We start from the raw sequence: 16805 nt of genomic DNA, 5'->3' as shown, positions 1-16805 counted from the left end.
CAATTAATTATATATTTTAATTAACTATTATTGAATTTAAAATAACAAAGATTTAATATCATATAGTTAAAAAAAAATCATAAATATTAACCTACAAATTTTTTATATTATTTAAGATTTACAAAATATACTTATATATTTGATATATTTGTACTTCGCCACTTAATTTTAATCATAATAATTTGATTTATATATAAATCAAATTATTTTATATATAAATGATTTTTAAATATTTAAAAAGATATAATTTTATTTTTAAAAATTACAATATATTAATTTTTATTGTAGAATTAATTTATGAATTAATTTAATAATTATTAATTAATTATTGCATTGTAATAAATTTTAAGATTTTGTATTAATTTTATGAATAAAAATATAGAATAAGTTATTAAATAATATATTTTTTTGATTTTTAAAAATAAAAATTTTAAAATTATAAAAAAAAATATAGATATTTAATATATATTATATATGTATTAATAATATCAATAGTATATTATATTAATAATATTAAATTATAATTTATTAAAAAAAAATATTCATTTTTGTTTTCTTTAATAAATTATTTAATAAATTGTTTTAAGAATATATAAAAATTATATTAAATAGAATCAAGAGATGTTTTTTCATAAAAATGAGGCGCTAATTCTAATAACCATTCTGGTTGAATCACAGTTATATCCTTCATATACGTTTTATTTGTTTGTAAAACTTCATAGAATAATAACCTTGAACAAAAATATAAGAATTGAGTACATTAAATATATTATTAAAAAAATATAAAATATTAAAGTTAATATACAAACCATTGTGGTTGTTGAAGTGTATATAAACAACTATTTGGATGTATATATAAATCTTTATTTCCACGAATTGTTTTATATGTTCCAGTATAATGTAAATAAGCCACTTTCGAAAAAAGTCCAGCAGTTATACATTTTAAAATTTGTTGTACATTTCCTTGAACAAAAATAATTGTTATAAAAATTTTTATATTTATTATAATATATCTATTTATATTTAACAATATCATTTTTAACTTAACTTACGATTACATGAAACCAATGGAATATTTAATTTTTTCATCATAGAATGCATTTGCGTTCGAATTTCTATAGCTCTGCGCAATGCTTTATTATTAAGAAACTGTTTTTGACACCAACTACTTGTTTTATTTTTTTCATATGCAATATATACATTAAGTAACGTTAATAAATCTCCCTCTTCAACTTCAAATTTTCTTTGTGCTATTCTTGCTTTTATAGCAGCTTGGCCACCTGCTGGTCTTATGAAAACATTTTGTACTTGAAGCATAGCTAAAATCGTTGATATTTCTTCGGAACATCCCATTTCACCTGTTTATAAAAAGAATTAATTAGAAATAATAATTAAAAAATTATATAATTAAAATAATTATATATAAATACAATATTAAATTTTGTTTCTTTACTTTAAATTAATAATTATTAAAAATTTTATTAAAAATTTTATTAAAAATTTTACCTGATACTATAAGAGATTTTGCTAAAACAGGTTCTAATGGCATTTCTGCCATTGTTATACCTAATGGTGTTGTTAATTCTCCATTACTATCAATTGCTCCTAATGCATAAAGTAATTCCAATCCAGTAAGAAGATTTTTGCTTGGTGGAGCAGAAGGAAAGTTAAATCTTAATACATTATCAATTCCTAATGCTTTTAGTTGTAAGATAGCAGGTGCTAGATCCGAACGTTGCATTTCTGGCGGTGTTGTTTCAAATAGTTCCGAGTATGCTTTTTCTGTGTACAATCTACAATATTACTTACTAATATTTTTAATATTATAAATAAACAACAAAAGTATATTAAAGTTTTAAATAATTGAATGTTTATATAAATCAAATACCTATAAGCTTTTCCTGTTCGAACACGACCTGCTCGACCAGCACGTTGATCCGCGGAGGCTTTAGATATTGGAACAATTATAAGAGAATTTGTCTGAGTTTCTGTCTCGTACCATGGAATTTTTACAAAGCCACAATCAATAACTAGATTAAAATTTCAATATTTTTAGTTTTTATTATTACTGAATTTTTCTATAAATTTTTATTATTACATTTAAATAATAATGATATAAATATGTAAATAAATTTTATTTAAAATATAAATAATGAATATTTTATAAGAATATATTAAAATCGTACCATAAATTATATTTGGAATAGTAATTGATGTTTCTGCGATATTCGTCGCAATGATAACTTTACGAGTATCTTTGGCAGCTCTCCAAAATACTTTCAATTGTTCTGAGTTTGGAAGAGATCCATACATAGCTAGAGGTAAAAGTTTCACTACAAAAAAATATAAAGACAATAAAATTTATCTTAAATGTTAAAAATTATATAATGACAAGAATATTACTCACATTTTCCTTCTTTTATAAGTTTTGCATGCTCTGATAAAAGAGAAACTGCTCGGTCTACTTCATCTAAACCTGTAAGAAATGCTAAAATATCACCAGGTTCTTCGTTTTCATGAATTTTCATAACAGTATCTATCACACTAGTCACATAATTAGCCACTGGTTCTAAAATCAAACAAAAATACACCAAAATATAAGAAATTAATTTCATATTTAATATATTTATATAATTATGTAAAATCATCCTACAAATATTCTAAAAAATAGAAAATGAAACAAGAAAATTAAGAAAATTAATCAAAAAAAATCAAAACAATAAAAAAATCGCAAAAAATAAAAAAAATATATTGTAATAACGATTGTAAATATATTATTTTTATATTACTTTATTATTTTTTTGTAGGATGATATAATATTATATAATTATATAATATAAATATAAAAAATGCATATAAATATATACCTTTTATAAAAAAAATATCTACTGGATATAATCTACCTTCAATAGTAAGAATAACCGCGGTATCTTTCGTTGAATCTTTTGTTGTATTTATATTGAAAAAATCTCGAAGTTGTTCTGCATCAACCGTAGCAGAACAAACGACAATTCGCAAACTTCTTCGTTTCTAAAATATTAAAAAAAATATTTTTATATTTAATTCTTTTATTTAAATATAAATATAAATAAACATAAATTTATAATTATTGATTATATGTTATTATTTTATTTTAATTTTAATATTATATCATATTTAAATTATATTAATTATATTTAATTGTAAAAAATATTGCATATATTTTACCCGAATTATTTTTTTCAAAAGTCCCATAATAATATCAGTAAGAAGAGTTCTTTCATGTACTTCATCTACTACAATTACTGAGTAACTTGTCAGCAAAGGATCGCTCATTAATTCTCGAAGTAAAATTCCTTCTGTCATGTACTATAAATAATACAACTAATTATTGAATTAATTATTAATTTTTCACATTTTTAATACTTTTTGGTCTTCTAATATTTTATATTTCCTATATTTTTATTATTATTATTATCGAAGAAAAACATATTATTTTATAATAATAATATTTAATAATAATAATTATTTATAATTATTTAATTATAAGCAAAATGTATAAAAATAAATTTTAAACAAATTTTGAATTCTAACATGTTATATTATATATATATAAAACATATTATAATAAAAAAATTATTTTTTCTTCGTATATATTACTGAAATTAAATTCTAAAATGATTAAAAAATTAAAAATATTTTAAGTTCGATATAATTTTTCAGATTTTCATTATTTTGCTTATTAAATAATCATTGTTTTTCATATTCTTTAATTTATTTTGATTTAATCATTAAAATTTAATTTTTAGTAATACAAATGATTGTAAAATAATAATACCTTGATTTTTGTTGTTTCGTCTGTATAATTATCGAAACGTATTGAATAACCAACTTCTGTTCCTAAAATACAATTACGTTCATCAGCAACACGATTAGCTAAAGAAGTAGCTGCAACTCTCCTTGGTTCCGTGATGCCAATTATTTTTCCATCTGAACACCATCCTGCTTCGAGAAGATACTGTAATCATTTTATAAAATATATATATATATTATATTATATTAAATACGCACATTAAATATTGTAATAATATATATAATATTAATAATAATACTAAATCTTTTCTATATTAATCTAATTAATTTTCTAATTAATCTTTCCTATATTAAAAATTTTATATTAAAAATCAAATGATGTATAATCATCTTTGGAAATAAAAAAATTTGATTTTTTTCAAAAGACAATTTTATTAAAACAATTAAGATTGATATATTCTTTAAAAAAATATTCGTAAAATTTATGCAATATTCTATGAAATATCTATATGTTTAGAAATAAGTTATACAAGTTATATCTGATTTTAAAACATTTGCTTAATTTTTTTCATTTAATTTAATTTATTTAATTTTTATAAAAAATTTAGCTTTTTTTTAAACTTTTAATAATATATAATTTACAAAATTTTGTTCAATATAATTATTACAATATAGAATTATATATAATTTATTTATAATAATTGTCAATATTTATAAAATTAAATAAAATTATAAAGATTAGTAAAAAATATTAATATTATTTTATTTTAATACTTAATACTACTACTACTACTACTACTATTACTAATAATAATAATAGTAATTTTTTTATGTTTGATATAAATTTATTTTGTAAATCTTGTACAAATAAATTTTTATTTTAATATCAATAAATTAATATTTTACATTTATTTTAGATACATAAATTTTTAATATATATGAAAGTATTACTACATATTGAAATATATAGCTTTTGATAATACAAAATTTATCTACTGATATCCTTATCATAGAACGGCTAATAATAAGGCTAAGTAAAATAACACCGTATGCCAGATAAGTAAAGTTTATATTTTACACAAACTTGATTTGTACACTGTTAAATGTACTCATTGCTTTTCAAGTTCAACGTGAAGCTCTACACTTTGGATTCTACTCTTGGTTTTAATCTTGGCGCAATCCGGTAACGGAAGAACATTATATATATTATGTCTTCGTGATTTAATGTCATATTTATATCGGATTTTATTGAAAGCTCATTATAACAGCTTATATATGTAAAAGTCTACCACGTGACTTCAGCAAACTTACAAGTACTATAACTAGGTAACTCGCGATACTGGATCACATTAAAATATATAGATAAAGGCAAGAGGTCGTTAATTATTACAAGTAAAAAATACAAAATTATATTTTTTATGCACTTAGTAATAATAATTATCACATATATAAACATATATTACTTGCCATATATATTTAACATAAATATATATTTGTATATAATACATACAACCTATAGATTATTATTTAGATTAAATGACTAAATTGAAATATGTAATAATTATAATTTCATATTTCAATAATTTTACATTTATAACTACAGATATAAAAAACATACTAAAAAAAATTTCATGAAATGGATAAGCTCAGATCCATTAAATTATTTTTCAAGTATATATTCCTGTTATTATATAATTATATAATTAAATAATAATGTTAACCCCTTAAATGAAAATAAATGTCAAATATTCTAACATTAAATATTAATAAAACTAATAATTTGTAGTATTGTAATATATTATATAATATATTAATAATAATTACATACAATAGACATTAAACTATGATATATTACATAAATATTTAATCAGGAAGACAAGTATATTATTAAATATTTAATAAGTTAAAATAATTCGTTATCTTTCTTTAAAAGATTTTGCATTATAAATATTATATATTACAAGTTATAAATAGCTTAATTAAAAATTGAATTATTGTCTGAAAATTTTAATTAATGAAATATAATTGAATATAATATCATAATAATAAAATAAAATATTATAAATTGTAAAAATATTATTACTTTGCCATTTAAGGGGTTATACACATTTTTTATACATTAGCCTGGTATTTATACAAAATACATGCAGAAAAATAGAAAATACAAAAAATTTTATCAAGATATTTTTATAGACAAATTTGCAAATTTAAATATACAATAGTCATTGTAATTATTATATATCACCGGTAAAAAATAAATATACAAAACAATATTTTCCAAGATTTACACTGTCATCCTTGAGTAAAAACATCAGATGAAGATATCTCTTCATCAATTAAAGATGGTACTTCTTGTATATATGTATAGGCCCGTAAAAAATGAAATTCAGTTATATAAACAAGTAATAATACAATAACAAATGGAGACCATCTTACAAGCCTAATATATTCTCGCATACGATCAAAAAATATTGCCAAAAGCAGATAATCCATGACAGCATGGAAATTTAGAAATTTCCAGCAAAAAGCTATTATTGAAAAAGATGAACTTCTGAATATAGTTGTTTGTCTATCATAAAGATGTTCTCTACTAATTGATGGTGTTCTATAATCAGTCTCAAGAAGATCCTGGTATAAAGATATATATCGATTCCAGGCGGCACTGGTGAGGAACAAATGGACGGTCATAAGTAATATATTACGAAATGCTGCATTTGATGTTTTCAATGTTACATTTCCAGGTTCCAGAACTGAAGATACAGGAAGTTGAGGCAGCTTATCATAACCTCCACGTCTACTTGAATTACGGGCAAGAAATTGATATAAGCCAATAATAAAAGCAACACAACCCAAACCATCACAGATACCATCAATAATATAACCAGTTGAACCAATATCTGATCGTTCACCATTAATCTTTGCTCTTTTTCTAGCAACATGTCCATCTAAATCATCCAACCATGTCCTTGCTTGAAAAATTATTACACCTAAGCGTCTATAAGATAATGAATCACTTGATACACATTTACCAGCTGCCACTGCTATGAATATATGAAAACAACTGATTGCATTTGGCGTCACCCATATCCAAGAGCTACTTATTTGCAATAAATCATCCATGATAGCTGCAAGAGGGCTCAGAAGAAAATGATTTGGATGATCAAGCATTAATCCTTTTACAGTCACTGTACATAATGGATTAAAATCACAAGGTATGATTGAAATATATGGTGTACCATTTAATGTAGGTCTTATATCATAATTTTGTATTCTAGAATACAACAAAAGGTCCATTCCAAGGAAGTATAATGTCAATAATATCAAAATTGTTAGGAATGACCTGCTCACTAGAGTTGTTGTACCAAACATTTTTCATATAAATTTGGCACGTAATTATTGGTAAATATATTTTATTATATTTTCACTTATTATATATTTTGTTATTATCTTTTTTCTTTATATTAGATTTAAATGTATTATAGATATGCAATTAATTTAAATGCATTATTAAATTTTAACAATAAATTCATTGATTAATAATTTTGCTATATATCTTTGGAATAAAAAAACACAATCATTTATTATTCTGAAATAATAATTTTTTTATATTTTAACTTTTTCGATGTATGTATCTAAATGACTCATGTATCACAGTTAAAAAATACAGTCGTTCAACTTTTGAACTCATCACGTGACTAATTCACTTGACTACGATTTATATTCTTTTGCAGGATGAACCTGTATATGTACATATAACAATTGTATTATCATAATTAACAGTATTTTGCCCTGCAACGAAGAATGTGATATTCAAAGATTCGCAGTATGATATGATCCCACATGGTTACATGAAATCTTATAGATTCTGAATGTATTATTTCGATCAATTAATATATATCATATTAGCATGTTTCATGCGAAGATTTAAAAAGCATTTTGAGCTTATTTAATGTATTATTTATCAATACAATATGACATTTTTTTTAATCAATTTTTAATCGCACTATTGTCACATAATTTCTTTTTTTAATTGTTCAATAAAATAACTAATTATAAAAATGTTTATTCCGTAGTATTTTTTTTTATTATACATGATTGTTCATCAAATTAAGCACAATGATCTTATAAAAACTATTATAACCGGCAAATTGTACCAAAACGCATTACACTTTGAACAGATGAAATACTGCCGGATCTTGTTTGACTAATAGAATGGCGATGCAACGCAATATTTTTATATGTGCGCCTGCGCGAATTTATGAATTACTAAAATTTTTACGAAAAATGATTTTTATGATTTAAATATGTACATATATTACACGAATAAAAATAAATAATCTATAAGTAATCTAATAATATAAAAAATATATAATTAATAAAATTATAAATATCATATATATTTATACACATATTAAAAATATTTTTATATTTTTTTGTATTAGATATTCTATATATTGAATAATAACCTACTTTATATATTAAAAATTTAAAAAATAAAAAATTCAACAATATATTCAAAATATTGAATTTTATATATTTAATATATAATTTTATAAAAAATATTTCATGCATAGTAATAGCTATTTATAAAGGTACATGTATATACATGCTTTACACTAATCTAAAATGTTTGAACTATATAGAATTATGTTATACTATATGTAATGAAATTTATCAATATTATTTATTTATAATATTATTTGTAAATTTTAAATTTTTCTATTAAATTTATTCTAAATTTTTATATTGATAAAAAATTTTTTTAAAATAGAAATATACCTGAGGTAATTGTGTGCTCTTCCCACATCCAGTTTCTCCAATTAAAACTAATGTTTGATATTTTTCCAATAAATAAATAATATGACTTTTATACTTAAATGTAGGTAATCGTTGACGTTGCATATTAAGTGCAAGAGAATGATATGCATTATAAACAAATTGTGTAGATGAATGAGCTTCTATATCTGACTTATCTTCTTGCCACATATTATCTCCTGTAATTTTAAAAATGATCAAATGTATAAATTTTTTTTTAAATATAATATACATTTAAACATATATTAATAATATTTATATAATACATAATATTTAAAATAAATATTAGTTTAGTAGGTTATGTTATACATTTTTATATGAAGAAATAAATCTATATATGTATAAAATATAATAGAGAAAGCACACAATTATGCTCAAAAAACTTATAATAAAAAAATGGTAGAGTTTCAATAAATAAAAAGTTACTTTAAATATTCGTATGAATATCTAATAAAAATCTAATAAAAATTTTACTTACTAGGTTTAGAAAAAATTGGTTTCACATTCATTTTATATAATTGTATAAATAGTACAATGAAATAAAATTATGTCTTAAATATGTCATTAAATTATAATATTTTATATTTAAGTAATAGTTTCAATTCAAACAAACAAAATATAGCGTCCGGCACTTGCATATAAACACGCAATCTTACATTTATCAAATTCTTTAAAACATTTCAATTTTCTCCTACAGATGACATTGTATTATTTGAAAATTTGTATTTATTCTAAAATATTAGGATATTATTATAATTATTAGATATAATTATTTTATTTATTATAATTTTCTTTTCTATAATAAATTGTTATACAACTAAAAAAAATTTAATAGAAAATTTTATTTTTTTATTATATTTTGTTTAAATTAGTAAAAAAGTAAAAAATTTCGTTTTTATATTCAGGTATAGAGGTATTAGGTATTAGATATAATTAATTTCAATTCTAAAATTTTACAATAATGTCATAAAATACTTAAAAAATATTTTAAAAAATATATAAAAATAAAAAAATGAATAATATAATATAATATAACATAATAATATACATATTTAAATTTTAAGTTTAAAAAATATAATATTAATACTCTTATATAAAATTAATATACAAATAGTATATAAAATGTTTTTTTTGTGTTAAGTTTATGAAATTTTGAAAATAATTGAAAATGAATTTTTATTATAATTATACATTATATAATCAATTGTAATATATATACAAAAGTAAGATATATACTTTGTACATAAATAATTTTAATACTAATTATTTTATATTTTTTTTAAATATATGAATATAGACATTTAATATAAATATATTTATACTAACTTTATGTTGTTATTGGATATGTTTTAATATAATCTTATTCAGTTTATATATTTATGTAATATTTATTATATAGAAAATAATATTACACAGTTATTCTGATTGTATCATACTTTATATACGAAAACAATTTGTACTAGATAATAGCTAAAGAGGATTAATGATGATACAGTACTAGTTTTGTGTTTAATATTATAAATCAATTGATCATATTCATATAATATACAATAGATTGCTTTTAATTTCACATTTTCCGTATTATCTAAAGATATTTTATTGTAATTACACATAAACTTCTATCTTTTGATATGCAATTTTTTATTAAAATAAAACTGTGAACGCAGTATTTTCTTTCATTGTTATTGCGAATAGCATTTGATATTTTTTACTCACCAGTATTTTTTTGTACGTAAAATTATTATATATTTTCAAAAAAAAAATATTTATAAATTGCACTCTATGCTATTAATAAAAGAATTATTAAAAAATGACAATTTTAATAATTGAAGAATAATATATATTTTTCATTAAACATAATTTAATCTAAATTGTTTTTTAATCTAAATTATTTAAAACAAACCAAACTTTTTTATTATAAGCGAAATAAGCTTATAAGCTAATTTTCAACTAAATTACGATATTTATATTTACTTGTATTTATTAGGAAAATTATAATACAAGTTGAAATTAGAATACCAAAATTTAAATTATTTTATTTAAATAGGTTAAATAAAATAAAAAATTTGATATTTAAATAATTTAATAAAAAAATCTTTTATTCTTTGCAAATTATTTTTAGAATAAAAATAATAAACTAATTGAAATGACTCATTTTGAAATTTATTATTTAAAAAAAATTGTGAAATTGTTTGCAACTTTTAAATTGTCAGTTTGTTAATATGATTACACATTTAATAAATTCTGTAATTATTCTTTTACTTTTGTTGAAAATTAAATAATATGTAATTCATATAATTTAATATATATGTATAGATTACATTAGAAAACAAATATTTATCATAGTTTATAAATAAAATTCATTTCATATTTTTTGTCAGAAAATAAACACTGGATGAGTTTTAAATTATTTTAGGAATGTATTTTGATTTGCAAACAAATATTATTTCTTTCATTGATATGAAATTTTAATATATAATTGTTTATGTATCAGAAAAAATGAGAATTATTTATGGAATACTTCCCATAAATATCTTTTTCGAGCACCATATCACACATCATCTATTTTTATGTATCAGAAATATATTATTTATAAGATTATCTGTATGTTTTTCTTTTTGTAAATTTAGCACAGTGTATATGTGTTATGTACGGACATCAATGTGGAAAACATAGGAAACATGAATGGTAATAATCTAAGATGGTAATTTATGATGATGTAGATATATACGATTGCCAATTAAAATCATAAAAATGGTCGCAATAAACACACATAAATGTCTGAACACAAAAGTCATTAATACAATATTAAACTTTTTGTTTTTAATGCTCGTCTATCATGACGATGCATGGATAATAAATTTTAAATGTCCTGACTTGTCAATTAGCTGTTAAAATTATCTATAGATTAAATCTGCAATAGAACATAAAAAAACATTAGGCCGTAGCTTCAGCATCTCCATTGGTTTCTGTTTCAGCACATTTTTCATCAAGTTTTTTTTTCTTTTCAGGACTGGCACCATCAGTGGCAGTATCCTCTGTAGTTTCACTTAAAGTTGTTGATTTCCTTTTTATACAACAGCTATCAACAGATGCATCTATAAATAAAAATATCATTTAATATTATTTTTATAAATATAAATTGAATTTTTTATTGATTTTAATTATTTATAATACATATTTTTTTAATAATTATTTATTATTAGTTTAATTATTTCCATTTATAATTTAATCACAAAATTACAAATTTTACCTAATTTATTGATTTAATTTAATTTTTTTAATATTTTTTAATCAATACCTGTAGAATCCCCATTTTCTGCTGATTCTACTTCTTTATTTTCTGACTCTTTTTCTTCATTTGAGCCATTTTCTTTGGTTTCTTTGGCATCTCCATTTTCAGATGTTTTTGAATCTTCGTCAACTTCTTGAACTGTTTTTTTTTCTTCTTCTACTACTTTCTTTTCTGGAGTTGTAGCAACTTTGGTGTCTCTATAAATTAAAATCGATCAATATTTCAATTAACATAATTTATACAGTTTAAAAAATATGTAATAATATGAGTATAAAAATAACATCAGTGACATTTATATTTTTATAAATCAAATACATATATTTTGTAAAAAAAAAAAAAAAAAATACAAAAAAAAGTTAAATAACATGATATATTTAAAATGAAGTTCTATCTCTATCATATTTTTTCTTTACTATGGTTAAACAGCTACAGACAAAGATGGAGCGGCAAGGGAAAGAAATAGAGATAGGACGCCAACCGTAGCGGCACCTACCGATGTTAATATTATCCTGCTTTCGTCTCTCCCTTCTCTCTCAACCCACTCCTTTTAACAGAACACACGTACATGTACGCACACATACAGATTGTTTCGGCGCGGCAAATCGTGGATGTTCGTGGACCGTAATATATACATCAATGTTACATATACATTTGTTCCTATAGAGTTGGAACTTAAATAAACCTAAATAGCACCGATGTTTATTATTACAAACATTATATATTTTGTCTTAAAAATGTGAAGTGAAAAGTAAAATACCAGTATTTTCGACGTTTAGTCGGTAAGAGAGGGCAGATCGATACGTTGTCCATTTTCTTTTTAAGATGCGTGTACAATCATCCATAAAATATTTTTACTATTTTTTATGTATGAATAATCAAAATCACCCTTGTTTATGTAAAAATGTTCAAATTATTGTTAACATTAAAAAATTACAATTTTATATTATAAAACATTTTGAATTGCAATTATATTTATTCGTTACATTTATAAAAATATTTAAAGTTATATAAATAAAAATTGTTTTAGTACTAAATAAATAATAATGAAATATCATGATTGAAACATTCATGAAAAATAAATATTAATAACAAATAAATGCATGTTGTAATTAGTTACTTTCATATAGTTGAAGCTACAAGTGGGGAAAAATAAAAGGTAAACGATGCCGCCAGAAAAGCGGCTCTGCAAGTAGAGCACATGTCATGGTAAAAGCAGGTAATCCTGAGAACGTAACGCGCCTTACAAATCAAGCTGAGAATATCATGTAGAGAGAGAGTATCCCCTCTCCGTTGTCCCTTTCTCGTGGTTATACAGAAGTACTACGTACGCTTTCAAAAGTATACAATCAACTATGATGCAAATAAAATTATCAAAACAAGAATATTGGTTTCAATTTGAGTTTAAAACAGATGAGTAATGAAGATTATGAAATGATTATATTGTTGATCCATTGTTACTGTATTCGATAGAGAAATATAACAAAAGCATTCGGTGAAAATATGTGATTTTCTTACAATAGATCAATAAAAAAAATCTGTAATACTTACTTAGTTTCTGTATCCGCCATGTTGATTAATTTAATCGTGTGATCGATAAAGCACTTAGATACAAAACGCACTTAATAAGGCTTGCGTTTTCTACGCACCGGTAAGCAGACGTAGAATTCTGGTATCACTACTGCCGCGTAGCCGCGTACCGACGCGCAAATGGCAGAGACTCGCACACTGATTCGCTCGAGACCCGAGTTACTCGGCCCGGCCGGCAGGCCGGCGGCCTTCAAACACTTTTCTTTCCCGCTCGTTTACAGATGGCGCATTGATCAATCTCTTATATGTATATTTACTATAAATACAATTTTAAAACAATAAAAAATTATTGATATAATTTATAAAAAAAAATTTCCTTTAAAATATCTATAAAATGATATTATCAATAATACTTATTAATTTCACAATATATATATATATATATATATACATATAAATTTGCCGCTATATTTTAATCATTAATACAGCATGGTTCAACGAAATTTCTCGTAAAATATATTGGAATTTTAATAAATATCTAATATAAATAAAATCGTTATTATTTCTATTTTCTTTTGAAAAAAAGGTATGATATATGTGAAGTATAATATATTTAATTAAAGCTGTCAACGGTTATATGATTTTAGATTCGTAGTAATGGTAGCTTCGCCACTACCGCATTGTTAATGCCCCTCCAAATAACAACTGACCAATTGAATCTTGTCTTACGAAACTCATAAAAAATCCCCGCGCTTCCGGCGCTGGTGAATGTATTGTTGAAAAACATGTATTTAACACTATATCGCTTTTAAAATAATGACAATTAAATTTTATGTGTGATTTATAACATTGATTAGATTCTAATGAAATTTCATGTATACTTAGGATAATATACAAAATATAAATGGAAACAAACTGCAGAAAGTTCTAGAAGTTTCGCGTATGGTTCCATTTCCGGTGTATATTAAAAGGTGCGCGATGCTTTCAGGTTGATCCACGCACTCGTCTGAAAGGCTTTGCTGCATTTATGTACGTCCATGTTACAGGTTGCCTTTATTATGAAATAGTAAAATTATTTTTTTTGTTATAATGTTATTTTATTATGATTTTAATCTTAAAAGTTTTACAAAGAATTTAGTTAGAAATAAGACTTAACTCATGAGATAATAAATATCTTTATAATAGATTATATATTAATTTTCAATAATTTTATGTAATATATATTATTTACATTTTCATATATTATACATGTATGTACACATACATATAAATATGATTATTTATATACATATATATATATATATTTGATATATATATGTATAATATTACTTATAAACATAATATTAATATTTGCATATAATTTTATTTTCTTTTTATGTAAGAAATAAAGAAAGTAGATATTAAATATATATTCTGAAATGTATTGTATGATATTATAGAATCTTCATATAAAACAATACAATTTATATTTTATTAATTAATATCTGTAATTTTATCAATGTCTTTAATATCTTTAATGTATTTTCGAAAATTGAGGAAAATATTTTTTAAAATTCTATGCAAACTAATATATATTTAATAATTCATCAATATTCATATTTGGAAAAATGATGCGAATGTATTAATTTATTCTATTAAGTAATATATTTTACTCTTCCGTATATGCCACGTGCCAGAGTCTACGTAAGCATGAAGATAACACCAAGCAGCTGCTATGAATGCAATGCAGGTGAAGACGTGTGAAGCAGATGCTTTTTGAATATCCTTCATACAATAAAACACTTGAAGATACATTCATGCTAGATTGAGTTAGATTTTCAATGAAACTTTCCATAAAGAAAGAAATATGCAATATTTAATATTTTTATAACATTTCTATTTATAATATAAAGCGAATAAATATTTCTTTTTTTAATGCATATATAAAAATACATATAAAATAAAATTGTATTTATCTATTTATAATGAAATTATTTTTAATAGTAATTTATTTAAGAGTAATTTATTTAATTTATTTATTTCATATATGTATGTATGAAGGTATTTTGATATGTACTTTAATATAGATATAGAACTTCTTAATATTCAAAAATATATTTTATTATATTTTATTATCAGAAATAACTATGTAATTGGTGACATACAGTATTACTTGGTAAAATTAAATTTCGTTTTAGTGGGTCAGTGGAAGTTTCAGCCACAAGCTATTTCGATGACAGTAACCTATATTTCCACTGGCTTTGCAGTGTCAAACTAAAGATAGCATCCACGCATCTAAATTTTCATTTCACTGGACTAAATTCCCACTTTTCTTGATGCGTTCTTAGGCATTATGATATAGATTATCATACATGTCTCCTTAATTTTGCGCATTATAAAAAAAAATATATATATATAAAAGAATAAAAAATTTATAAAAAATATATGTATAAATATAAATATATATAATAAATATATATATATAAAAATAATAATTTATATCATTTTTTTATATTAATATTACATATATCAATTTATATATATGTGTATACATATAAAATTTTCAAAATTTATAAATGGTTTTTTTTAATGTTAAATACATTCTTTTATTATTATTAGTGATTTAACTTTATCAAGAAATTCTACATACAGAAATTTTAAAAAAAAATATTCAAAAGATATTATAAGCTAAATCTTGATTTTGCTACTTTCCTTCCACAAATTGGCACATCACTTTCAGCTTCGGGTCATGGAATCAATAGAACGCGTGGTCGCGCGCATCCTATAGGGTAGAAATAAATTGAAGTTAATACAAGAAATATATTCGAGCGCAATTTCAGTAGACATATATTTTGCTACTTTTACTTAATCTAACAATGTATTAGCAAGATTATACGCAAAAATCCTGTATATATCTGAAAGGTCTGACCTGATCATACCTTTTTGACTTGATTGTAACCGGTTCGTCCCGTCCTCCACCGACTCCACCTAGCTTTCTCGACCGTATCTGCCGCTCTAAAATTGTGCCTATATGCCTATCTACAGTTAGAAACTAATCGCCAAAGGATTATCACAGGTCAGCGAGTATTCAACCTTCCGTGTACGTACTACCACGGTTCAATACCACAAAACAGGTCGATTATTATTAATAGCAATGAAATTACCGAATTGATGATAAACTTAACGCAGTAATGATTTGTATTAAGATAACTATAATGTATATTAATCAAATAAAATATTAGAAAAAAAAAATATATTGTAAAAATGATTTTACACATGTAATATTTAAATTCTTTCAGATTATTAGAAAAAAAAAATTTATTAATGTTATTGAAATAAAATAATTCTACATATTAAGAAAAGCAAATTTTATTATTATTTATATTATAAAAATATA

At 22.1% G+C, this 16805-nt stretch overlaps 3 protein-coding genes and 1 long non-coding RNA gene across 7 annotated transcripts; all 4 read right to left on the bottom strand.

Annotated features, from left to right (window-relative positions):
• Positions 1-222: 222 nt before the first annotated feature.
• Positions 223-9307, bottom strand: LOC107997485 (probable ATP-dependent RNA helicase DHX35). 3 transcript variants are annotated; one of them, XM_062071792.1, is made up of 12 exons: positions 9086-9307; positions 8572-8786; positions 3818-3997; positions 3208-3348; positions 2868-3030; positions 2408-2569; positions 2187-2333; positions 1889-2030; positions 1507-1793; positions 1053-1358; positions 810-963; positions 223-731 (listed from the first exon to the last, which is right to left on the bottom strand). In XM_062071792.1, exons 1-12 carry the CDS (start codon positions 9114-9116, stop codon positions 605-607), a joined length of 2055 nt encoding a protein of 684 aa, XP_061927776.1. In that variant the 5' UTR covers positions 9117-9307; the 3' UTR covers positions 223-604. The 3 variants fall into 3 exon arrangements, with proteins under 3 accessions (XP_061927776.1, XP_061927777.1, XP_061927778.1); XM_062071793.1 differs by lacking the exons at positions 8572-8786; positions 9086-9307 and adding an exon at positions 4699-4815; XM_062071794.1 differs by lacking the exons at positions 8572-8786; positions 9086-9307 and adding an exon at positions 4744-4812.
• On the bottom strand, positions 4843-8575 carry LOC107997556 (ceramide phosphoethanolamine synthase). The gene has a single exon (XM_017056240.3). It carries the CDS (start codon positions 7159-7161, stop codon positions 6085-6087), a length of 1077 nt encoding a protein of 358 aa, XP_016911729.1. The 5' UTR covers positions 7162-8575; the 3' UTR covers positions 4843-6084.
• A 668-nt stretch (positions 9308-9975) lies between the features above and the next one.
• Positions 9976-14127, bottom strand: LOC107994252 (uncharacterized). Of its 2 annotated transcripts, XM_062071796.1 has the most exons (4): positions 13881-14080; positions 13451-13745; positions 11909-12099; positions 9976-11705 (listed from the first exon to the last, which is right to left on the bottom strand). In XM_062071796.1, exons 2-4 carry the CDS (start codon positions 13468-13470, stop codon positions 11545-11547), a joined length of 372 nt encoding a protein of 123 aa, XP_061927780.1. In that variant the 5' UTR covers positions 13471-13745; positions 13881-14080; the 3' UTR covers positions 9976-11544. The 2 variants fall into 2 exon arrangements, with proteins under 2 accessions (XP_061927780.1, XP_061927781.1); XM_062071797.1 differs by having other exon boundaries at positions 13451-14127.
• LOC133665707 (uncharacterized) lies at positions 12396-12794 on the bottom strand. Its single transcript, XR_009828927.1, has 2 exons — positions 12660-12794; positions 12396-12584 (listed from the first exon to the last, which is right to left on the bottom strand). It is a non-coding gene; the product is annotated as an uncharacterized LOC133665707 (long non-coding RNA).
• Positions 14128-16805: the final 2678 nt, after the last annotated feature.

This window comes from Apis cerana, linkage group LG2, assembly GCF_029169275.1.
Source record: "Apis cerana isolate GH-2021 linkage group LG2, AcerK_1.0, whole genome shotgun sequence".
Taxonomy (NCBI): domain Eukaryota; kingdom Metazoa; phylum Arthropoda; class Insecta; order Hymenoptera; family Apidae; genus Apis; species Apis cerana.
Note: the sequence above shows the minus strand (reverse complement) of the source record. Positions and strands in the feature narration are given on the sequence as shown.

Coding starts and splice junctions, on each gene's coding strand:
- LOC107997556 (XM_017056240.3), bottom strand. CDS start 7,161: ATGTTTGGTACAACAACTCTAGTGAGCAGGTCATTCCTAACAATTTTG.
- LOC107997485 (XM_062071792.1), bottom strand. CDS start 9,116: ATGAATGTGAAACCAATTTTTTCTAAACCTA. Junction 3,349..3,817: donor ACGAAACAACAAAAATCAAG/GTATTATTATTT, acceptor TATTATTTATAG/TACATGACAGAAGGAATTTT. Junction 1,794..1,888: donor CGAACAGGAAAAGCTTATAG/GTATTTGATTTA, acceptor GTAATATTGTAG/ATTGTACACAGAAAAAGCAT.
- LOC107994252 (XM_062071797.1), bottom strand. CDS start 13,470: ATGGCGGATACAGAAACTAA. Junction 12,100..13,450: donor ATGGCGGATACAGAAACTAA/GTAAGTATTACA, acceptor TTTAATTTATAG/AGACACCAAAGTTGCTACAA. Junction 11,706..11,908: donor AGAAAATGGGGATTCTACAG/GTATTGATTAAA, acceptor TTTTATTTATAG/ATGCATCTGTTGATAGCTGT.